Source organism: Lucilia sericata, unplaced genomic scaffold (genome assembly GCF_015586225.1).
Source record: "Lucilia sericata isolate MDLA Ls3-8-SP2 unplaced genomic scaffold, ASM1558622v1 Contig000053F_arrow, whole genome shotgun sequence".
Classification (NCBI taxonomy): Eukaryota; Metazoa; Arthropoda; class Insecta; order Diptera; family Calliphoridae; genus Lucilia; species Lucilia sericata.
The window spans coordinates 889,422-915,206 of record NW_023994089.1 but is presented as its reverse complement, the minus strand read 5'-3'; the positions used below and the strand labels follow the sequence as shown (position 1 = coordinate 915,206).

The window sequence follows — 25,785 nt, the reverse complement described above, 5'->3', positions numbered from 1 at the left end:
TCTTGCCAATTTTTATAGAGATACTAGAACATTTAACGTAATTATGAGGTCAAAATCCCATTTCGGGCGGTCTGGATGTATGGGGGCTAGGTGAAATAATGGATTTATTTCAACCTTTTCATAAAATTATCTTAAAAATTGAGAGCTGTAGCGTGCGCGGCGGACATAGCCCTAACAATTCAAATCTGATTCTGAGCCGAGTTTTATACTTTAAGGTGGATGTAGAATGAATATTTTTGGGTGTAACAAACATCAGCACAAACGCATAATACCCTCCCCATTATAGTGGTGTATGGTTACTTTTTCGTCATTAAAATTTTACTTTTTTCAATCCTGATGGAATGCAAATTTATAAAACTAAACTTTTTTCAAGTAGTACTTTTTTGTAGAATAAACATCTACATATAAAAGGGGACTTTCTGGTACTATTTCGTTTTTGCATTGACTGCTTTTTAACGCGTCATGGTGAAGGGTATATAAGATTCGTCACTGACGAATATAGAACTCTAACTTGTTATTTATTTTTACTATAAAACACATTTATAGATTAAAATCTTGACCTCAACCAGAGATAACATTAATTCCTAATTTATTTACTAATAATGAATATGTGAAACTAAAAGGACACAATTGCATGTAAAACAAACATCCTGAAAATGTCATATGTGTATAGGATCTTAACAATACACAGATACAAATAAATGAACATACATACCTATTTGGTATGGTGTTATTAAGGCAAGAATACAAGTGTAATTAAGTAATATAATGATATTGAAATTCAAACCATATTCTGCTAATAAATATGCATAGTATATTTTGAAGATAAATATACATACATACAAGTCTATGTACATATGTATGTGTAATGTATTTGATTATGTTCACATGTATATCAAATTTTATTGTTATTCCATAAAAATAATGACAAAAGTCATTGTCCTTGTTATGAAGCATATAAATATTAAGTTACAGGTTTATTCTCACGCCTGAATTTAGCTCAATTAAAATATTCTTAGAAATTTTATTACACTCTAAGGAATGTAGCGGAATATGAGAATAATTTTCTTTTCTTTTAATATCATTTTTTGTTGTGAAAACTTAATTTATCTTCAGAGATTAGAAAGTAAAGTCACACAAATGATTTAAACGCATATTTTTGCATAATTGTTAAGGAAAAAAATTTGATGGTTCTACTCTGAAAATAATTTCAATTAGCTAAATAGAAGTTTGACAATATTAAATACAAAATTCTTGGTAAATATTTAATACACACACCTCTTATGAAAATTTTATCTTGCTAACTTATTGCAAAACACGAAAATTTAAATTCTTTCAAGACTTTCTTATTAATTTTGTACACGTAGCAAAACTTAATTTTCAAAAACTTTAATATTAAGTTTATGAAAATGTTGTTAACAAAATGTGTATGCATGTCGGTGTGTACATTTTTGTCTAATTAAATTTTGGAACAAAATGTATCTTTTCTTGTATACTACATGCAAAATAAACAACAAATATGTATATACGACTTGGTGAAATGAAATACTAATAACCCATTAGTTTTACATGGGGTTAATGTACATACGTTATTTTAGGCAGTATATCTAACTTTTTAGTTAAAATGTTTGAGTCACTTGTAATGTAGGAAGGTCCCGAAGTAATGTGGAGAATAAATCATTTTTGTATTTTTTACCAGTTTCTGGTGTTTAAAACTGTGGCCAGGGGTTATCGTAATTGATAGCTATAATCTCTACATATTTCGGAACAAACACATTGAACCGCAGGGTTACAAAAAATTCACGCTTATATGTATTTCTTATGTATGTACGTATGTATATGTGTGTGCAAAAAGGTATTATAAAACACTGTGCAACAGATATTTTTAAAGGACTTTATATTTAATTTGAAGGACAAATTGTTAAAAAAATTAAAAATATTATAAAAAAATTAAAAATGATTTTTGGAACAGAAATAGCTACCTAAACTCCTTTGGACAATTTTTGCTAGGATCAATAGGTGAGAAGTTACATTCGTTAGAAAAAAACCATGTATGACCAAAATGTCCAACTTTGACCCCCTCTGACTCTGGCAGTTGATAGAGCTGAAAACTTGTGTCTGACCTACTATCCAATAGTACTAACCTTGGTGCAAATTTTATCCAAATCGATTTTTTGAATTGGGTCACTTGACATGATATTGCCCATATATTTCAATATTCAATAACTTCTTTTAAATTATGCCTTTTAAATTTTAAGGTCCTTTTAAAAGGAAAAAGCTGAGTTTATTTGTAGCAATTCTGTGTTTATTTTCAATAAGTGAAAGCTTTATTTTTTGGAAATTTGTTAAAGGGTGTAATATGTACATTTGTATACATGTAATTATATATGTATATAATATTTTCGTTCTTTTATATGCAAAGGATTTATATTTATTTGCTCTTTTCGGCTGTATAACATTTTAACAAAAAAAGTATGATTTATGAATCAAACAAATGTTAATGCTACTTTTTCAAAAAGGTATAACAGGTTGGTGAAAAGTATATAAAATAAATCAGAAAAAATGCTAAAACAATTAAATGGAAATTGTCCACCTAATAGAACCTAGACGCTATACAATATCCTCTTTAGAAAATGACTGCTATTAAATGACTCAAAAATGATAGTACAGCTTAAAATTCGATATTAACAACTGTTATAGAAACTTAAATCTCTTTCAAATTCCATGAGGATCGGTCCATGTTGGATCTAAGCTTCCATACTGGCTTAAAAATAATTGTATTAGGAATAAAAGTCGACATTAATAAGTTTTATAGGAACTTAAATCTCTCTGCCAAATTTCATGAGATTAGTCCATATTATTTCCAAGAACCCATGTAGGTTCCTTTAAAATTAAAAAAATCGATAGATTGGACTTTCTATATAACTAAGTTTTTAAATGTAGATGTCTTATCTTTTCTCTTCTCTTTTATGTGGTTTTAATAATGCATCCAAAAACTTTTTTCAGTTTTTAGGACACGGCATCTCAAAATGTCTCGTGGTTCCAACGCTATTTGTCGTATGTTATCCAAAAATGCCAAATTTCTGATTGTATTGAAAATCGCAACCTGTAAAGTGCGCACAAGGTTTACATGGACACACAGACGGACGGAATGACAGACAGAGAGACAGGCGGACGGACACACCAACAGAGCTAAATCGACTCAGAAGGTGGTGTAGAATGGTGCAGGTGTAGAACCAATATGTTTGGGTGTTACAAACATCAGCACAAACACATAATACCCTGTAGGGTATAATCAGCCTGTATCTAATAACTGAATAAATTTCGGCAGCAATTAACAAAAGGATCGATTCTTAAAGACCATATACATATGTTTATTAAGGGTCACCTTTTGAAAATTCTATTCAAATGAATGGAACATGTGTTGATAATGGATGCAAAGAATTCGGTATTGCCAAATATATCGAAACATACTTTCCTTGTTTATTCCTTCCGCAATCCTGAAAAATGTCATACATTGGCGTAGGAAACATTATGGAATCTCAAGTATTTTAAGAAAACTGATATATCTTTTGCCAAAATCGAATACAGAATTTCTAGATTTCGATTGTCTTTCAAAAGCAAATAAAAAGATTATATAGATTGGATATATTGATTACACAGTTCTGAATCAGTTGTGCCCCATAACACAGTGCGTCTAGCAGCATCATAGAGTTTATAACCAAAACTAGGTCCTATCGCTACGTAATAACTAAAACCAGTTTCTCATTTTGGTGCAAAAACTCTTCGCGGCAAATTGATTTTCTCTGTCGATTCGCAAACAAATTTACATTAATTTATAATGGTTAAACAATCGGTATACTTTTTCGACGTACTTTTTTATACTCTATGTAAAATGGATAGGGCCGATTTGAAATTTTCAAAAGTAGTATAAAAGTTATTACCCTAATTACTATGCTATAATCAGGGACTTATGCACTCTGAAGATATAAGTTGTCATCCTATCCAAATGGCCGTGTGGGTGGTAAGTCATCAGGTTAACTTCCTCAAGCCCTGTTTATTTAGTTTGGAAGGAGCATGTATTTTACATTAAATACGAAAAAGTACACTTAGACCTTCAACGGGTCTATTGTGCCCTCCTTTACCAGTGTCTCTGCACATTTGATATAAAAAGTTTAAATTCATATAATAATAATATTTTTTCTATCATTTCACTAAAAGCATCCTCTCCTCCACTTATTAGATATAAAAGAGTAGAGTATTAAAAGGTTTCTTTTTTATAACGTATTAATACTGTCATACTTAAGTAACACTTATTTTTGTTACCAATATTTCGCGCTTAAAATGAGTTAAATAAATAATATATTAGAGAATGTGGATGAACAAAAATAGGGAAAAAAGGAAATATGTACATAAGTATACATAAATTGACTTGGTAAAAAGCGTCTTAAAGTAATAAATTGTCGCTTAAACTAATTTTATGGTACAATACATTTTATATTCAACTCAATGCTGCTGCCACTTTTTGTGTCGCATTCCGGTTGAATGGAAAATGTCTTGGGGAGAAAAGAAAAAAAAAAACTTGAAATAAAAATAAAATAATAAATGGAAATGAAATAAAAAACGAAACTAGAAATAGAAAAAAAATCTAAAGAAATCACTAATAAGGCTCAAATGATGTTTTATTATTCGACTTTAATGTTCAAATGTAACATTTGTTGTTACTACTGTTGTTGTTGTTTTTGTTTTTGTTATTAACGTCTTGGTTGTTATTGCTTTTAACATTTAGTATCTCTTACTGTGTGTAAGACACAGTCACAGTCCTTTTTTGTGATATTGTAGTTGTAGTTGATAAATAATAATGTACCTAGTATTTTAATAAGCTCTGCTACAATTGCCTCATATACATACATACCTACATATTTGGAATAAATACTCCTGCATAAAACTGATGTTCTTAGAAACTATTAAATTTCAAGGTTCTAGATCAGTTCTTTAATAGACTGACATTTTGCTCTTTATTGCAATTGCTTTTAAGAATATTTACAGACAAGTTTGATCCTTTAAGTATTCCTTTTCGACGATCTGAAATATATATTTTATAGCATCTACTTAGATCTTTCGAATACAAACTATATGCAAGATCGATTTTAAGCTAATTAAACACACCCATAGTCAATTTCCTATGGATATGATGCGATATACAGTTATCTCCCAGATTTATGAGTATTCTCAAAGCCAAACAGCTGCCACAATGTTTTTCTTTATCTAAAAGAGCTTATAAAAGGACTAGGTACATCAAAAGAGTATAATCCTATGTGTGGGTGATGGTATTTAATACTCTGTATAATCCTGGCATAAAGTATGAATGTATTAAAAGTTCATGTTCGAATTTTTATTTAATTTTTGTGTGTATTTGTATGCGTGTGCTTATGCGTGCGTGCATTGAAAGAATTTGGAACATACAGAGCTACAAATGAAAAAGTTTCCTTCACTTTTTTGTTGTTGTTCAAACGGAAACGGAAACTTGTGGTAAAAGCTTCGCACCATTTCTATACGCATTAAAGTGTAGAAAAAAAAACCGACCAAAAAGGAAATTATTTTCAACACTTCAAACAATTCGACATATATACATTCATATAAATACATACAATTCGTTTACAAAGTGTATAAAGTTTATGGGGCTGACATTGATTATGTTGAAAGCGATGATGGAGAGGTCGGTAATCATGATGTTGGTGATCATCATCATTCATATAGATTTTTGTTGCTTTTTCCAATATTTCCCATTTAAATATGTTGTTTGAGTTGTTTATTTTTCCTCTATTCGCCTTCTATTATTACACAATATTTTGGTTTCTTTTTACACTCTGATACACTTAACTTAAAGGCAGTCATTATTTCAAAAATGTATGACGTACTATAGGCAACATTTAATGAATTTATTCTACATACAAATATACATGATGCATGTACTCACATGCTTACTTACATACAAATATTCATACACGCACTCAACCAGTCTCCTGTTGTTGATGATGCACAGTGGTAATTTTTCAGAATTGAGAAATTAAAATTAGTAAATTATTAAATTAGCAATATGTTTATACCATGCTTCTAAGTTTGCTTAAATCGCTATTTAGATTAGGTTAGGTTGATAGGAGGATGTATACTACAACAAATCCAAAGAATTACTCAACAGGCCACTATCGGGCCTGTTGTGCGCTCCATGAAAAACAAAAATGTTCACTGGATGCATTATTTTTCAATGTTCAGAAACTCAGTCTCCTGCACGAAATTCCTAACAATTTTCCAATAAGTGTTAGTCAGGAATGTTATTTTCGAAATAACATAACTTCCAAGATACTTGGATCTAACATCGACGAATGTCGGACAGTGGCAAAGAAAGTACTCCAGACCAACGGTGGTATATTTCTGTTTCTGGGTCTTCAATATAGATCCCCAGACCCACTTTCTCCTCCAATTTAGAGCCATATGTGTAAAAACAGATTCCTACTGGTATTTGCTCTAATGTTCCGCTTGACCAAGACATTGTATCTGGGATCAGCGTTTCCAAGTTTCGATAAGGCACTGTTAATAACCTTCCAATGTTTCCAGTATATATTGATGACGTTTCCTACAACCGCTTTTGACCAGTTCGGCAGTAAGCGCCGCCTCATGTCTTATATATGTTTTAATGGGTGGATATCTAGAAACGTTTCCAGACCTTTGGTTGAAGTAGTACACATGGCACCACTTATACCCAGGCAGCATATACGCTGAACTACCTGAAGAAGTTTTATAGTACCCTTTTTGTCCACATGATTATTTCAGCATAAGCTAAAAATAGTCTAATAATACTTTTATAAAGCCAATTTGTCATACTTAGTAGGACAAAGACTCCATTTCACTCTTTTAGTTCTCCTACATATAGACCAGCACCGATTTTCGTCATTGTCGGGTTAGCATTGAGGCCTCTTGGTTCAGCCCAGCTCAAGGCCGTATTCAGAGCTTCCTCAGCTTTTTTACACAAGTAATTTGGATACTTTCCCTTTAAAAATATTACGATATTGACTGCATAACAGATTAGTCTAAGTCATTTCTCGGTTAGGGTTCTTAAAAGGCTGTTAATCGTGGTAACCCAGAGTAAAGGTGACAAAATGCCACCCTGTGATATACCGCGAAATATCTTTTTCCTGATAGTTATATCGTACATCTTGCATGTAGTTGATCCAGTTACGGAGTACCCGGTCAATATTAAACTGGTCTAGATGTTGGATAAGGGTATCAGTGTGCATGTTATTGAAGGCGCCTTCGATGTCAATGCAATACAGTTTGTTAGCGAAAGATTCATGTATGTAGTGGACAACTTCGTTTAAAGCGGTTTTCACCGATCGTTGCTTAACATAAGCATGTTGCTTAAATTTAAAGTCTTTGTCTGGTATACGGCTTTTAACCATACTATCGACAACCCGTTCCAAGGTTTTAAGTAGGAAGGACGTAAGACTTATCGGTCGATAGGACTTAGGTGTCCCATAGCTAGGTTTTCCTGGTTTGGGTATAAATATTGCCCTTGCATCCTGCAGTTAATTTCAAGCATGCAGTGAATATCTGAGACAGATGTACGGAAACCAATCCCGCCTCCATCTGCAAAAGTGCCGGGAAAGTGCTTTATAGGGAGCAAACCTCTTGATTGACCTTTTAACCATATCAGATGTAATTGCAATTTCCGTTTTAGCCTCCCCTTCCCCCAATATCATCTATGGTATTCCATATACCGGGTGGGAAATAACTATTTAGAATATTAACTTTCAGTTTCTAAGATGCCTCAGAAGGACTCTATTATTTATAGAGTGTATCTAAGATTCAGCACTATCAATTATAACATTATTTTATTCATATTCCTAATGAGCTGTAAAGATTTTAAATATTAAGCACCAAAAATTATTTAATGAACTCTCACAAGTACTTAAACTACGAGTGCAATAAAAATTTGTGTGAAAATTGTTTTTCATATATACGATCACAGTATCTTGGCACTCCACATGCACATACATAAATATTTATGAGCCATTCTATTTTATTTCCTAACACACTGTGCAACAATAAAAGTATGAATATCAACACTACTCTTGTGTACCCAATCGTATTTCCTAGCCAGCCAACGGTAACAGTCACTCATTTAAGAGAATCCCAAATTCAATAAAGGATATACATACACAACTACATCTACCTACATACATTACTAACACATAAAATAAAGAATAAACAACAACAACAACGATGAGAATGAGAACAGGAACAAGTACAAAAAACGAACGAACCAAAAAGAGCCACAGTAATGGGTCTCTAATAAAGGAATACTCAGGCATGTAATTCATTTTCAGAAATTTCAGTCACGCAATACAGCTTTTCCACTTCCATTTCTATTTTGACGTTCACATCCACACTTCTAAAGCCATTCCGATGTATTTTATTTGTCATTTTTATGATTGGTAAGCTTTATAACAGCAAACGGTTAAATACATTTATTCATACTCTCACACATACATACATACTTCAAGATACTTACATATGTACATTTACACATGTATGTAAATATGTGGACATTTTACTTGCGTGCGTAACCCTATAGTATGGGTAGACGTTAGGAACTAGTGATTTCATCTATCATTTAGGGTTAGTTCTGGTTATAGAATTTTAACCTGTGGATGGGCAAAATGAAAAACAAATGACCAGATATAAGAAAAAGATACACTTCACCTCGATTTCAAAGGAACAATAGAATGCCTGTAGCATTCTATTGTGATTTCTTTTTTATACCCTCCACCACCATCAGTGGTGATAGAGGGTATATATAAGTTTGTCATTCCGTTTGTAACACTGAGAAATATTCATCTGAGACCCAACAAAGAAATTCTGAGTCGGTTTAGCTTTGTCCGTCTGTCCGTCTGTCTGTCTGTCTGTCTGTATAAAACACGCTCACGTTAAAACGAAGCAAAGTAAATCAACCAAATTCACCGAAAATATTCATTATTGTCCTAAGCAGTTTGGTATTGAAAATGAGCAAAATCGGTTCACACCGGGAAATGTTATGAATCAAAATTTAAAACAACCTCGAAAAAAATAAGCATTTTTTACACATTTGATGTAATTTTCTCGAAAACTATGCAAGGTATTTCCATGAAAATTACCACACATTCGTTTCTGTATAAGATCACAACTTCATATACCTCCCATACAAAAGTACATATTCCCGGAAAATGAGTTTTTTGTTAATAACTTCCGTCACAATGTCGATATCTCCACAAAATTTTACAAATTAAAATCTTATGTCAACAGAATTGATCCAGAGAAAAACTTTTTTTGATCGGTCCATTATTGGACATAGCTCCCATACAAGGTCCCCTCCCGAAAATCACTTAAACGCACATAATTCATTACTAAATTAAGATATCCATATAAAATTTAGTACAAGTATTGCTCTCACATACAGAAATATTGTTATGAATATTTTTTCCGATCGGTCCATAATTGGTCACAGCTCCCATACAAGGTCCCCTCCCGAAAATGACTTAAACGCGCATAACTCATTACTAAATTAAGATATCCATATAAAATTTGGTACAAGTATTGCTCTTATACATAGAAATATTACTACGAAATTTTCCGATCGGTTCATAATTGGTCATAGCTCCCATACAAGGTCCCCTCCCGAAAATCACTTAAACGCACATAACTCATTACTAAATTAAGATATCCACATAAAAATTTGGTAAAAGTATTGATTATATGTACAGAAATATTACTGTGAAATTGTTTTCCTATCGGTCCATAATTGATCATAGCTCCCATACAAGGTCCCTTTCAGAAAAACACTTAAAGGCACATAGCTCATTACCAAATAGTGTTACCCATAAAATATTTGGCATAAACACTATTTTTGTACACATAAATTTTATTTCAAAATTTTTTCACGATCTGTCTATCCTTGGTCATAGCTCCCATACAAGGTTCCCTCCCGAAAATCACTTAAACGCACATAACTCATTACCAAATATTGATATCCATACATATTGCTCTTATATACATAAATTAAACTATAAAATTGTTTTACGATCTGTCCATATTTGATCATAGCTCTCCAGAAAATCACTTAAATGAAAATGAAAATCACTATTCATTACCAAATAATGATATAGATACAGAATTTTTAAATTTTGTCTTTATATACATAATTGGTCATAGCTCACATACAAGGTCCTTTTACGAAAATCTCTTAAACGCACATTACTCATTACCAAATAAAGCTATTGATACAAAATTTGGCACAAATATTAGTTTTGTATACATAAATTCTATTTCAAGAATTTTCATGATCGGTTCATAACACGGGTGCGGTCGGTCCCATACAAGGTTCCCTTCAGAAAATCACATAAACATACATTACTTATTACTAAATTACGATATATATATACAAAATTTGACTGAAATATAGCTTTTATGTACAGAAATTGTGCTTAAAGAATATTTTACAATCGGTCTATAATTGGTCGTATCTCCCATACTAGGTCCTGCTCCTAAAAGCGCTTTAACCGTATTTAACTAGTTATCATTAGCAATTTCAATTTGTGTAGAACAAAATTATATATATGTATTTGGAAAATCCTTAAATCTTTCACACACGCATACATGCAAATTTTGAAATATCGCTAAGCGCTATAAAAATACATATAAAGAAAATGACGTATGTAATGTTCAATAAATCTTGGAATTGTAATATATTTAAGCTGTTTAAATTTTGGGATTTTTTCTATTTAAGACATGAGAAAACTTATTTCTACAAATATTTGATAAATTAGAAAAGTATTAATATAAAAGTAGCTGGTGGAGGGTATTTGAGATTCGGCTCAGTCGAATATAGCACTCTAACTTGTTTGTTATAAAGTAATGATCAATTTCAATATTGCATTGCTTGGACACATTTTGAAGTATTTAAGTAAGCAGTTAAATATCTGCAAAATTACTATCTAAAAGGAAGCCATTGACTCCTTAAATAACTACGGGAAGTTCGAGAATAGGTATATACTTACATACATATGTATGTCTATGACATTGCCATTATGTTTTCAAGTACTCTAGCAGTTTTAAGTGTTGACAACTATGTTCGAGGACAATTTCAATAGAGTCTTCACAGCATTGTACTTGAGTGTTATGTATGTAGGCGAAATTGAATGAATTGTTGTAGTTCTAGACTGGGTTTTGTTGCTCGCTTCGAGATGGGGTTTGGACCAATGTAGTAGACCGCCAAAATTAGCACAAACAAATAATACCCACCCCACTATAATGATATAAGGTTTAAGTATTGGCATTTTTAAATAAATTTTCTGACTTCTTTCCTATGTTTATGTAAATTAGGGCCATAACTTTTATAAAATTTTTTAAATATATTAAATCAACCCTATCCATTCCACATCTATGTGAAATTAAAAACTTCATATGAGGGAATATCACTATATATAGAGCTTTGAAAGTATTCCGCTTTAAATTTATGATATTTATTCTTAACAAAATTTTTGATTTCTTAATACAGAATTGATGTGGCCTCCGGTAGGTAGACCGGAGGTGGCGGATTCAATTCCCACCTGAGGCACTGGTTGAGTAGCTAACTAACTAATTAACTAAGTAACTAACTAACTAATTAACTAAGTAACTAAGTAACTAAGTACTAAGTAACTAAGTAACTAAGTAACTAACTAACTAACTAACTAACTACTAACTAACTAACTAACTAACTAACTAACTAACTAACTAACTAACTAACTAACTAACTAACTAACTAACTAACTAACTAACTAACTAACTAACTAACTAACTAACTAACTAACTAACTAACTAACTAACTAACTAACTAACTAACTAACTAACTAACTAACTAACTAACTAACTAACTAACTAACTAACTAACTAACTAACTAACTAACTAACTAACTACTAACTACTACTAACTAACTAACTAACTAACTAACTAACTAACTAACTAACTAACTAACTAACTAACTAACTAACTAACTAACTAACTAACTAACTAACTAACTAACTAACTAACTAACTAACTAACTACTAACTACTAACTAACTAACTAACTAACTACTAACTAACTAACTAACTAACTAACTACTAACTAACTAACTAACTAACTAACTAACTAACTAACTAACTAACTAACTAACTACTAACTAACTAACTAACTAACTAACTAACTAACTAACTAACTAACTAACTAACTAACTAACTAACTAACTAACTAACTAACTAACTAACTAACTAACTAACTAACTAACTAACTAACTAACTAACTAACTAACTAACTAACTAACTAACTAACTAACTAACTAACTAACTAACTAACTAACTACTAACTAACTAACTAACTAACTAACTAACTAACTAACTACTAACTAACTAACTAACTAACTAACTAACTAACTAACTAACTAACTAACTAACTAACTAACTACTAACTAACTAACTAACTAACTAACTACTAACTAACTAACTAACTAACTAACTACTAACTAACTAACTAACTAACTAACTAACTAACTAACTAACTAACTAACTAACTAACTAACTAACTAACTAACTAACTAACTAACTAACTAACTAACTAACTAACTAACTAACTAACTAACTAACTAACTAACTAACTAACTAACTAACTAACTAACTAACTAACTAACTAACTAACTAACTAACTAACTAACTAACTAACTAACTACTAACTAACTAACTAACTAACTAACTAACTAACTAACTAACTAACTAACTAACTAACTAACTAACTAACTAACTAACTAACTAACTAACTAACTACTAACTAACTAACTAACTAACTAACTAACTAACTAACTAACTACTAACTAACTAACTAACTAACTAACTAACTAACTAACTAACTAACTAACTAACTAACTAACTAACTAACTAACTAACTAACTACTAACTAACTAACTAACTAACTAACTAACTAACTAACTAACTAACTAACTAACTACTAACTAACTAACTAACTAACTAACTAACTAACTAACTAACTACTAACTAACTAACTAACTAACTAACTAACTAACTAACTAACTAACTAACTAACTAACTAACTAACTAACTAACTAACTAACTAACTAACTAACTAACTAACTAACTAACTAACTACTAACTAACTAACTAACTACTAACTAACTAACTACTAACTAACTAACTAACTAACTAACTAACTACTAACTACTAACTAACTAACTAACTAACTAACTAACTAACTAACTAACTAACTAACTAACTAACTAACTAACTAACTAACTAACTAACTAACTAACTAACTAACTAACTAACTAACTAACTAACTAACTAACTAACTAACTAACTAACTAACTAACTAACTACTAACTAACTAACTAACTAACTAACTAACTAACTAACTAACTAACTAACTAACTAACTAACTAACTAACTAACTAACTAACTAACTAACTAACTAACTAACTAACTAACTAACTAACTAACTAACTACTAACTACTAACTAACTAACTAACTAACTAACTAACTAACTAACTACTAACTAACTAACTAACTAACTAACTAACTAACTAACTAACTACTAACTACTAACTAACTACTAACTAACTAACTAACTAACTAACTAACTAACTAACTAACTAACTAACTAACTAACTACTAACTAACTAACTAACTAACTAACTAACTAACTAACTAACTAACTAACTAACTAACTAACTAACTAACTAACTAACTAACTAACTAACTAACTAACTAACTATCTACTAACTAACTACTACTTACTTACTTACTTACTACTAACTAACTAACTAACTAACTAACTACTAACTACTAACTTACTTACTACTTACTTAACTAACTAACTAACTAACTAACTAACTAACTAACTAACTAACTAACTAACTAACTAACTAACTAGCTAACTAACTAACTAACTAACTAACTAACTAACTAACTAACTAACTAACTAACTAACTAAACTTCTATACATTCTTATAAATTTGATTCTGCATATTTTTTGAAAATCGACCTTCGTCCTTGTCCCAAACTATCTCGGGTAAGGGTTTTCGTTATTACAACACTTCTAGTTAGCAAGTAGCTATAGGGCCTAACTTACCACTCTAAGGTACATACATACACATAGTTATATATTCGCATAAGTTTTGGTTAACTTTTTTTTGTTGGTATATATGTATATGGCCTATGTACACATGTATATAACTTGGAAGAATGTATATTTTTAAATTAGTAGAAATGTCTAAATGTGAACCTACTAATTGTAGATGAAAATACAAATATAAATTTTATTTTCATAAGAAATTTTCTGTTGCTATTATTCCGTCATTTTAATTGGTCTATTGTGTTCTTTCACAGAATTTCTTAAATTTATACAATTTCTTAATTATAATTAATTAATAGACTTATTACAATATGCACACATGTCGTTTGCTACAAATATACATATATACAAACACTTGTAAGTAATATATTTCTTTAATGAAATTCGTCTCGATTTTTGACATCCATTATAAAAGGTGTATTGAGATGGAAGGGAAAATTTATTAAAAGTTAGAAAGCTGTTTGATGATTATACGTTAATTAATTATTGTATGCACACTTATTGTTCTGATATGTGTAGTATATTGTATAAGGTGAAACATTTGTTAAACGAATAATATTTTTTAATTGAGCAATAATAACACAAAACAAAATTGAAAAAACACAGTCGAAACACAAAGTCCAAAATATACTTTTCTAAAGGATTGATCTATGCTGATACCGAATCTGGTGTATATATTGGACTTTTAAGTGATATTACAGATTTTATAAGAAAGGTTGCCTTCACGCTGTTATAAAGGGTCAAATATGCTTAAAAGTTGTGTTTTTTTTACTTTATGACACAGTGTCTCGAAGTGTTATGGAAAGTTATTTTCTTTTTGTATATTTTGTATACCTATGTGGCACTTTAAACGCCGTACAACTTTGTTTAAAAAAGCTAGTTAGAATATACATATTTACTTTCACGCTTAATAAAAATAAAATGACTAATTTTGATGCTATTAAGATAAATAGCTTTTAACTTTTTTTAATCAAATTGTCAGATATAATATAAGTTAAAATAATAAATTTATTCACATACTATGCATACATACATATTTTACAATTAACATTATTTTAAGTGACATACCCTCTTTCCCTTTTTTCTTCATTTCAGATATTGATTAAATAATACTTCAAACCATCAGCAGCAAGCAGAAATAATAAATTCAGTTTATCTATTTTATTTCGCTGACACGGGGTGTGCAAAAGTGCTTGAATGACAGACTGTCTAACTGACTGACTGGCTGCCTCATTGACTGAATGTACGTGCATATGTATTGCAATGAAATAACATGAAATATAAGTCAGATAAAAGCATTTAGGATAACACAAACCCCAAAGATGAAGTAAGAGTGGCAAATTTATGGTGTTTCAACACTTGGATTTCAATGTTGTTTTTTCCGACTAGTCGTCATGTTTTTAATGCCAATCACATTACTAGCAACAAACAAGCAAACAAGACAGAGTACTCGAAATACTCGAGAAGAACAATGAATCTCTCCAGAGGTCCTCCGCACATGCCGCACCAGAGAGATGTGTTTTGGAAAATTTAAAAACAATTCATTTTCACATGTAGTTGTTGTTAGTACTTCCAAAGGGGGTTAAAATAAAATTCAATAAAAACCAAATGTTACTGCATTGAAAGGCAGCTCAACAAACAGCAGCGCAGCAATAAAATAACAAATTCCCAAAAACCATCGAAAACACACAAAAAAGAAAACCAACAACCAATAAAAGCTAGAGCAAAAAGAAGGCGGTGGAACTAGGACGAAAAAGACATAGATAGTAAATAAAGTGCTAGAAAACAAACTCTAGAAATACAAGAACCACATTATGAAATTCAAATTCAGTTACTTTTGCCAAACATCAAGTTGTATTGATATGATGTCGTTGTCGCCATCATCGCTTTTGTCGATGTCGTCGTTGTTCTTGTTTTTGACTACAAGCGACAACCGGATAAAAACAATAAAATCTATCGAAAACATCATCAACACTACCACTTCCAATACCACCATTACAACCGACGAAACCAACAACTTAAATGCCAGGAGTGTAGCGGCGTCAAATACTTTCGAAACAATATTTACATCGAGAAAAACATCTTGTGCTGTTTTCGATTTGCCACCACAATAATTTCCCGCAAAAACTCAATCTCATAAATAACAAAAATTACAACTACGAGAACACAAACACGAACAACAACATCTGCTGCCGCTTCTGTCTTGGTTGTAAAAAAAAAAAAAAAACATACAAAAGTACTTCCAAAGAAAAATACAATATCAAAAGTAGTAGTAACGGACGGACAGATTTACAAACATATAGCCACTTGTACATACAAACACAAAAATCTAAGTTGACGATAACTCTAACCCAACGATTAAAGTGACGTTAAAGCGAAAAGAAATCCTAAGAATTCTAGCTAAAATATACTGCAATAAAGTTATTAGAATCTTTCATGTTTTAAAAATGACATCCACGGAGGATATAAATTCAACAGCTATAACATCTGCCTCAGCGCCGACATCCGGCAATTTTATTGACACATCACAGGATGATTATTTCCGTCTGTACGATGCCAGTATTGATGAGGATGGTGATGGAGCAGACGATGTTACGAATTTGATTGTGGGCATATGGAATCCACAGAACAATCAAACAAACACAACGACTTCAACGATGCTGGGGATGAGCGATGACGACGATACCGCCATTAGTGAGGCCAATGAGGTCATTGCAACAACGTGGACCTCTAGCTCTTCCCCGTCGCTGGCTACGTCAGCGACGTCGTCATTGTCCTCTCATACCGCCAACTACACATCTGCCTCGCTCATCTCATCATCGTCGTTAACGCCAACGACATTAGATTATGAATCGACTGCCTCTTCTAGCCTTAATTCCACCGATACAATAGAAGGCATGATATCATTGTTTCCAGACACTGACAACGACACACTCGCCCTTAATATCAATTCAACTTTTGCTCAAACATTGCCCTTATCAACGTCGTCGTCCGCTTCAGCATTAGTGTCAGCGTCATCATCGTCGGTCATAGACACAGCGTCACAGGTTTCAGCATCGGCCGTTAGCAGTTATGGCGATGATGTCGATATTGCTTTGATCGATAGTGCGGAAACATTACTCGCGGGCGAGGATGACTATGGTATTGTAGGTTTTAATGGCGGTGGCGTTGGAGCAAACACTATTGGCGATGATGATTTAATTAACCAATCACTTGGGGACATCAGTCAAAATGAAACATTTCATCACTTTACGAATGGTAATATTATGTTAAGGAGTGGAGCTGATGGCAGTGATGGCGATGATGGTGGTAGTAGTTTTATGTTACTTTTAGAAGACTTTGGTGAATACTTTTACAATTACAATGGCAGTAAAATGGTTTCGGGCACAACAGCAACAACAAATAGTTTAAATTTAACCAATTTTGATTATCGAACGAATTGCACAAACTATGGCAATTTAACAACAAATTTAACATCATCCATGTGTTACGATGGTCCAACTGAGGGTGAGTATGAGAGAGAAAATATGTACATATTTACATTATAGGGAAACTATGGGAGAAATATTTTAAATTGTTACGAATTAAAGTTCAAGTCCAAATTTATTTCAAAATTTTCTTTTTCACATGTTTTTTTTCTAAAAACTACATGTAATATTTTTATCCACATATTAGGGTATCTATACGGGATCTATCAACTTTATATTATGCATGTTCCCTTGTTCGTCTGGATCAGGCTTGGGGGGTAATGACTACATTTTCAATTACTATTACATTTGAAGTAATTGTAATTGAAGCTTTATCAATTACAATTACTTGTAATTGTACTTAAAGTTTTGCCAATTACTTGTAATTGTGAATTTGTTCCTTATAATTACATGTAATTTGTTATTAGTAATACCTTAATTAAAATCACACGTAATTTGAATTGGAAACTTCAATTACAATAAATTGTAATTGGCAAAACTTCAATTACAATTACAAGTTTTGGATCTCAAGTTTTACAGTAAATCGTTCTCAAATTTCCATTATTTTGTTGTTTCTATACCCACCATCAAAAAATATATTGTCATTCCGTTTGTAACACATAAAAATATTGGTCATAGACCCACTAAAGTATATATATTCCTGGTCCTTATTAAATTCTAATACGATCTAACCATGTCCGTCCGTCTTTCTGTTGATGGTCCTACCTATACCAATATAAAGGGTTTGTTTAGTTGTGAAAAGGGACAATATCGGTTCACCTTTTCGTATACAATTGACCCTATCCCAATATAAGGTCTCCTTTAGAAAATTATTTTGACGCCCGCTACTGGCTTACAAATACGAGTACAGCGATGAAATTCTACAGAAACAAATTTTTTACAAATCAAAATATCTATAAATAATTGTATAATGATCGGTCCATAATTGACTCTACCCCCATATAAGGTCCCCTCAAAAAATGTCTTTAACGCTCATTACTGCCTTATAAAACACGTGTACATCGATTAAATTCATCACAAGCAAGTTTTGTATAAAATAAAATCTTCCTACAAAATTTTGTGGAGATCGGTCCATAATTGACCATATCCAAAGTCATCTTCAAAAAACAATTTTCGCCCTCATTACTGGCTTGAAATACGAGATCAGCGATGCACAGTGGGGCAGAATGGAAATTTTTTGGAAATAAATCTGGCATTTCTAAACGGCTGATCCGATCGGGATAAAATTTGGCGTGAGCGTAGCCAAGGAGTATTCGAGTTTAAGTTTTGAAGATGAACCCTGCAGATGCCCCAGGGACGGCGCTGTGGCGGCTCAAAGTAGGGTACCTACGACATGTAAAATTTTTAAACTCGTGCCATTTGTTTTTCACCCAAATACATAGATTTTTATATTTTGTGAAAGCGCTCGACGAGATCTTGAAAAAATATGCTTGGACATACTACTTATCTCTTATAATATCCGAGTTATAGGCATTTAAAAATTTAGTGATACAAAATTTACCATACCTTGGTCCGCCTTTTTTTGAATACCGGGCGTAATTTTGGACCAAATGGACTCAATTTTTTCTTGTTAGTTAGACAACAAAATTTCCAATAATATACAAAAAATTTCAGATCAATATTGTTTACAGATCCAAAAATATACGTTTTTTAATTTAAAAATTCAAAAAATTTTAGATTTTTGCCGTTTTTTTGCCAAAAATGTGTCTTAACTCTTTTATTAATAAAATAAAATTTTTATTTAGAACATATAACAATTTTATAGTTTTCTAAAAGGTATCTTTACGCAGAACGCTTTGGCGTAAAAAACTTGTCCTATTTTTTGAAAATGTTGCCACTGCGTCCTTCCGAATATGACCTATTTTTTATCAAAACTTCAACTTTGGGCGACATGTTCTAAAATCCCAAAGCTGGGATCAGAAAACTGAAAGCAGTTTTGGAAACCTCAATATGTTTTCTATTTACTCCAAAAGTATTTTCCCAGCCCTGAAAGAAATGTGGACCCTATGGGCAAAAAAGTAAAAAATCCCATTTTTGGGATTTTCATTCCTATTTTTGGGAATTACGGGATGCCCTTTGACCTTTTCAATTTTTTTTTTGCATATTCTTATTTGAAATGACAAATTTAACAAGCGTTGAAAATTTCATTGAGTTTTGTTCATAAATAAAGATTTTGTCATATATTACATATTTGTTTTATTTCTAAAACTATGATTTATATCAAAATTTTAATAGGATCGCAGATAGCTACAACAATTTAGTCCATATTTATCCCTTAATATCATTTTTTAGTTAGATATGGAAATTCTCGACCCTTTACAAAAAATTTCAAGCCAATATCTCAATTACATTCAAAAATATGTTCATTTAAACCTGTGTCCTTTAATTTCATCTTTTTCATATTTTAGAATTAAGTATGACAGCACATATTTAAATCTTATATTTACCTATTTTCTATTTGTTTGCTTATCCTTATAATTGAAAGGTCCTATTATGCTTAAATTTTCAAAAATGTATAACTATTTTTTACCTAAATTTTTTCGACAGATCATTTCGTTCTGTTTCGTTTATGATCATGTAGGTAAAAATATACAGGTAATGATAATTTCGATTCATTCACTAATAAGAAATATCAATGACTGAATTACAGGTTATAGTAATATAGTCCTAAATGTTAATAGGTAGACAATTCGTAATTTTTTACTTTGGAATACCTGTATCGGAAATGACAAGAATTGGTATATAAGTAAACTTCTCAGATTTTAAGTACCATATTTAATAAATCTACAATGACGATTACATTAAAGTACGAAGAGTTGTGTTCCGTTTTATTGCAACTATTCTTCCTAATGCATCACCAAAACGACTTAAGCGAATTGTGGAAAGTATACCAACTCCAACATCATAATCAAATTTTACTGAAGAGGAAGCAATAGCGCTTATGTTGGAACTGGGTCTCAGTCGAAATAAGTACCAAATATTAAGGAAAGCTCTGCATGAAAAAGGACACAATATATTACCATCATACAAGGCGATCCAGGAAAAAAAAAAACAAACTATCCTACTAAATCAACAAAAAATAATGAAGAATTGAAAGAACTGAGAACTGCGGAAAAAAGCAGAATCCAAGAAGAATTTAAAGTTCAGATGGGATTAAACATCGACAAACCACTTTCAAGTTGCGGTAGTACAAATGACGGTAATACGTCGAGAAGGTTTTTTCGTGATTTTGAAATTACTTCAAAAATAACTGGAATCGACAAGGAGTTGCTTCGAAGAGTTAAAACTATTTTAATGGCACTGAATAGTAAACATAAAATTAATGAAAATCGATTTGGGGAATACACATCTGAAATTTCTAAATTACTTGTATCTCTGTATCCATGGAGGGAACTAACACCAACAGTACACAAAGTATTGTGTCATGGTCAAATAATAATTGAATCGAATATTCTTCCACTTGGAGAGTTAACAGAAGAAGCCCAGGAAGAGAGGAATCGAGATTTTAAGCATGTTCAACTATTCAGCTCAAGAAAATGCTCCAGGCAATCACAGAATGAAGATATTTTTAATAGTTTACTTCTATCTTCTGATCCTGTTCTTTCAACTATGCGAAAAAGATGGATTTGTTATGAAACTCTATCATCTCAAAACAAGGAAGATTTAAAGGACTTATATTACCTTCTGGATATGTATACCGATATGACAGATTATTTTATAGAAAATAAGTAGTGTTAGGAATTAACTATATAAGTAGGTTGTAAGAATTAATTGTATTATGTTTAAGATAAACAGTTCAAATAAAAAAAGCTATTATACTAACTGATGATATTGTATTAAATTGTGTTTTATATTTCGGTGGGAGGGAAAGGTAATTTGTGTGGGGTGATTTAGGTGTTGTTGTGCGTGGCTCATAATAAAATTATAATTTTTTTTATTTTATATACAATATTATAATAAAATAATTAACTAAATAATTTTTAAAAATTGTCCAAATATTTTATTCAACACCAAATGTATGTTCTGTCATACTTAATACCAAAATATGAAAAAGATGAAATTAAAGGACACAGGTTTAAATGAACATATTTTTGAATGTAATTGAGATATTGGCTTTTGTAAAGGGTCGAGAATTTCCATATCTAACTAAAAAATGATATTAAGGGATAAATATGGACTAAATTGTTGTAGCTATCTGCGATCCTATTAAAATTTTGATATAAATCATAGTTTTAGAAATAAAACAAATATGTAATATATGACAAAATCTTTATTTATGAACAAAACTCAATGAAATTTTCAACGCTTGTTAAATTTGTCATTTCAAATAAGAATATGCAAAAAAAAAATTGAAAAGGTCAAAGGGCATCCCGCAATTCCCAAAAATAGGAATGAAAATCCCAAAAATGGGATTTTTTACTTTTTTGCCCATAGGGTCCACATTTCTTTCAGGGCTGGGAAAATACTTTTGGAGTAAATAGAAAACATATTGAGGTTTCCAAAACTGCTTTCAGTTTTCTGATCCCAGCTTTGGGATTTTAGAACATGTCGCCCAAAGTTGAAGTTTTGATAAAAAATAGGTCATATTCGGAAGGACGCAGTGGCAACATTTTCAAAAAATAGGACAAGTTTTTTACGCCAAAGCGTTCTGCGTAAAGATACCTTTTAGAAAACTATAAAATTGTTATATGTTCTAAATAAAAATTTTATTTTATTAATAAAAGAGTTAAGACACATTTTTGGCAAAAAAACGGCAAAAATCTAAAATTTTTTGAATTTTTAAATTAAAAAACGTATATTTTTGGATCTGTAAACAATATTGATCTGAAATTTTTTGTATATTATTGGAAATTTTGTTGTCTAACTAACAAGAAAAAATTGAGTCCATTTGGTCCAAAATTACGCCCGGTATTCAAAAAAAGGCGGACTAAGGTATGGTAAATTTTGTATCACTAAATTTTTAAATGCCTATAACTCGGATATTATAAGAGATAAGTAGTATGTCGAAGCATGTTTTTTCAAGATCTCGTCGAGCGCTTTCACAAAATATAAAAATCTTTGTATTTGGGTGAAAAACAAAAAAATGGCACGAGTTTAAAAATTTTACATATCGTAGGTACCCTACTTTGAGCCGCCACAGCGCCGTCCCTGGGGCATCTGCAGGGTTCATCTTCAAAACTTAAACTCGAATACTCCTTGGCTACGCTCACGCCAAATTTTATCCCGATCGGATCAGCCGTTTAGAAATGCCAGATTTATTTCCAAAAAATTTCCATTCTTCCCTACTGTGCGATGGTATTCGACTTAAACAAGTTTTATAGGAATTTAAATAATAAAACAGTATAGTGGCGAAATTTGTTGTAAACAAGTTTTATAAGAGCAGATATCGCTATACCAAATTTGATATGGATCGGATCAAAACTGACCTCATTCCCCAAAAAAGGACCCCTTTAGAAAATGATTTTAGCGATCATTACTGACTTAAGCGATGAAATTCGACATAAATGAGTTCTATGCTAACCAAATTTTATGTACATGGAAATTTTTTGGGGATCGGACCATGATTGACCCTGCCACCCATAAAAGGTTCTCTTCTGAAATTTGCTTTATAGGAAGATTTTAGTTGCAAAAAAACTTATGTATGTGGAATTTGGTCACTATACTGTTATTATTAAGGCTGTTATGAGCAGAGAAGTAATTCTCTGAAGGGGTCCTTATATGGGAGGTAGATTCATTATAGTCCGATGTCCACCATAAATTTAAAAATAAGCTTTGGTTGCATAAAACTAAATTGTGCAAAATTTTATCACTATTGCTCTATAATTAACACATTTGTGACCCTTTAAACAGTATTTCGAGGGGGCACTAGCCGAGGGGGCACTAGCCGAGGGGGCCTAGGCGAAATCATGAACTGATATTGCTCAAACCATTTTCAATTTCAAACAAACCAAAATTTCAGCAGTTGAGATACTTCTGCGTGGCCCCTATCGTGATTTTAACAGACAGAAGGCCATGGATAGATCGTCTTAGAGAGGATTGATAATGCAAATAATCTCTTGGATAAAATATGAAAAAATACTCCAATTTGTATAAAACACTTTGATTGCCAATGAACCTATAAAAATCCAAAAATAATATATTTTATTTATTAAATAAAAATATTATAATCATGTCTTGACTCAAGAAAAGAAGAGAAGAAAAATATGTTTTGCGGACCAGTGTAATTGTTAAGATTCGTTGTAAAATAACATTACAATTACTGTTTAATAAACAGTTTAAACTACAGTTTTTTGGGGGTTTTAATGAGAGAACATCATAAAATATGTGTTTATGACCACAAGTGGTCCAAATACAAACAATTCCGAACAAATGAAAGGAAAACTGAAAAAGAAAACCTAGAAAAAAATGAAAAGATAAACACACCACCATATTATGTGAACGAAAACGTAATGAGAATCTTTTTACATTAAATAAATTGTACAAGTTGATGTGGTATAATGATAAAAAGAACTAATAATAATTTATTTATTTATTTCTTACAACATTGCATCTTCAATGAATCTGTTTTATTTTATTTCTTCTTTTCTCTATTCATTTTATATCTTACAGTTACCCGAAATTATTGGGCACTCATATTAATTGTATTTCCAATTTTCACATTATTTGGCAATATATTAGTGATACTATCTGTGTTTCGTGAACGTTCCTTACAAACGGTTACAAATTATTTCATCGTTTCGCTGGCAATTGCGGATCTTCTAGTGGCAGTAGTTGTGATGCCGTTTGCTGTTTATGCTCTGGTAAGTAAAATTAAATGGAAACGGAAACATATCGACCATACCAGAAGAACTGCAAAGTATGTAGTTCATTGCTGCTATTTTTATATAAGTGGTAGTAGTAAATTGTGTATGAATTTAAGTAGTTCAACTATTACAATATATTTTTATCTTGTAAGTTTTGGCCTGTATATTGGATATATGTATGTAAGCAGTTTTTAAAATGAAATTGTTACAATTTTCTTTTGTTGCATGTGAAGCAAATGAAGAAACAAAAGAAATGTGATGAGATTTATATCGTTACAAGTAGTTAACAAATTACATAAAAACACCAGCAGAACTCAACCAAGGTCAGTGTGAAGGTATTAGTTTTTTTTTTAAACTCAAGGAAAGACTCCAATTTTTTATGCTTTTGAGGAGGTTATTGGTTATAGTGTTTATGAACTATCAACCATGAAATGCTGATAGTTTCACATCTTTATACTTTAATGCCTTAGTATCACCTATCGTATAAAATGAGTTGTAAATCGAGAGATAGGTGTATTTAATTTGCAAATTATTTGGAGATCTTTTTTGAAAGCGCGAAGTTTAGAAAGCACATTTTATGTTATTTTAGTTTTGCTCTTCCCTGATCCAAAAACAAAAAAACAATTCTTTTTTATACCCCACACCACTACTGGGGAGGGTATTATGTGTTTATGTGGAAAATTATTGAAATCGGCCTTTTATTTTTCCTAGTCGGCATACAACCGTATATTTGGAACCTATGTAAGATTCAACATAAATTATTGAAAATTAATCACATTTAATATTTGCAATTGTTGTAGGGTATCATATGGTCGGCCACGCTCGGCTATAGTTTCTTACTTGTTTACTGTATTAAAAGTTTTGGTTGTCAGAAAAGCCTTATAGCGCACACCCAAATAGTTTTATATTAATGAATCACTGAATACACATACATACTTTTAAAATAAAATAACTTTACATCGCATAAAAACTTTTACCTTCAAGCTGTAATTTAAAGTAGACGAAATATAAAACTAAATAAAACCCAGACAGTTTTAGGCACAAAAATATGCAAATTTAACAATTAGCATAGTGTATCTATGTATTTACATGTAACTATAGGCTGTTGGCTAAAATATTTAATGTATGTACGTGTACAAAAGGTGATTTGTTTATGTATGAGTATTTTTGACAGTAAGTTAACTAGTTAGTTATTGGCTTGTCGCATCAAAAGGTCTTAAATTCAAAAAAAAAAAAAAAACAAGTAAGAAAGTATAGTCGGGCGTGGCCGACCATATGATACCCTACACCAGTTAT

General features: G+C 31.2%; 1 protein-coding gene across 4 annotated transcripts in view; it reads left to right on the top strand.

Annotated features, from left to right (window-relative positions):
- Positions 1-25,785, top strand: part of LOC119616044 (dopamine D2-like receptor) — a 126,260-nt gene that overhangs the window by 62,171 nt on the left and 38,304 nt on the right. For all 4 annotated transcript variants that reach the window (XM_037972191.1, XM_037972189.1, XM_037972190.1 and 1 more), the window contains exons 3-4: positions 15,294-17,705; positions 24,296-24,486. In XM_037972191.1, the coding sequence (XP_037828119.1) occupies positions 16,646-17,705; positions 24,296-24,486 (1,251 nt within the window). In that variant the 5' untranslated portion in view covers positions 15,294-16,645. The remainder of the gene's footprint in view (positions 1-15,293; positions 17,706-24,295; positions 24,487-25,785) is intronic.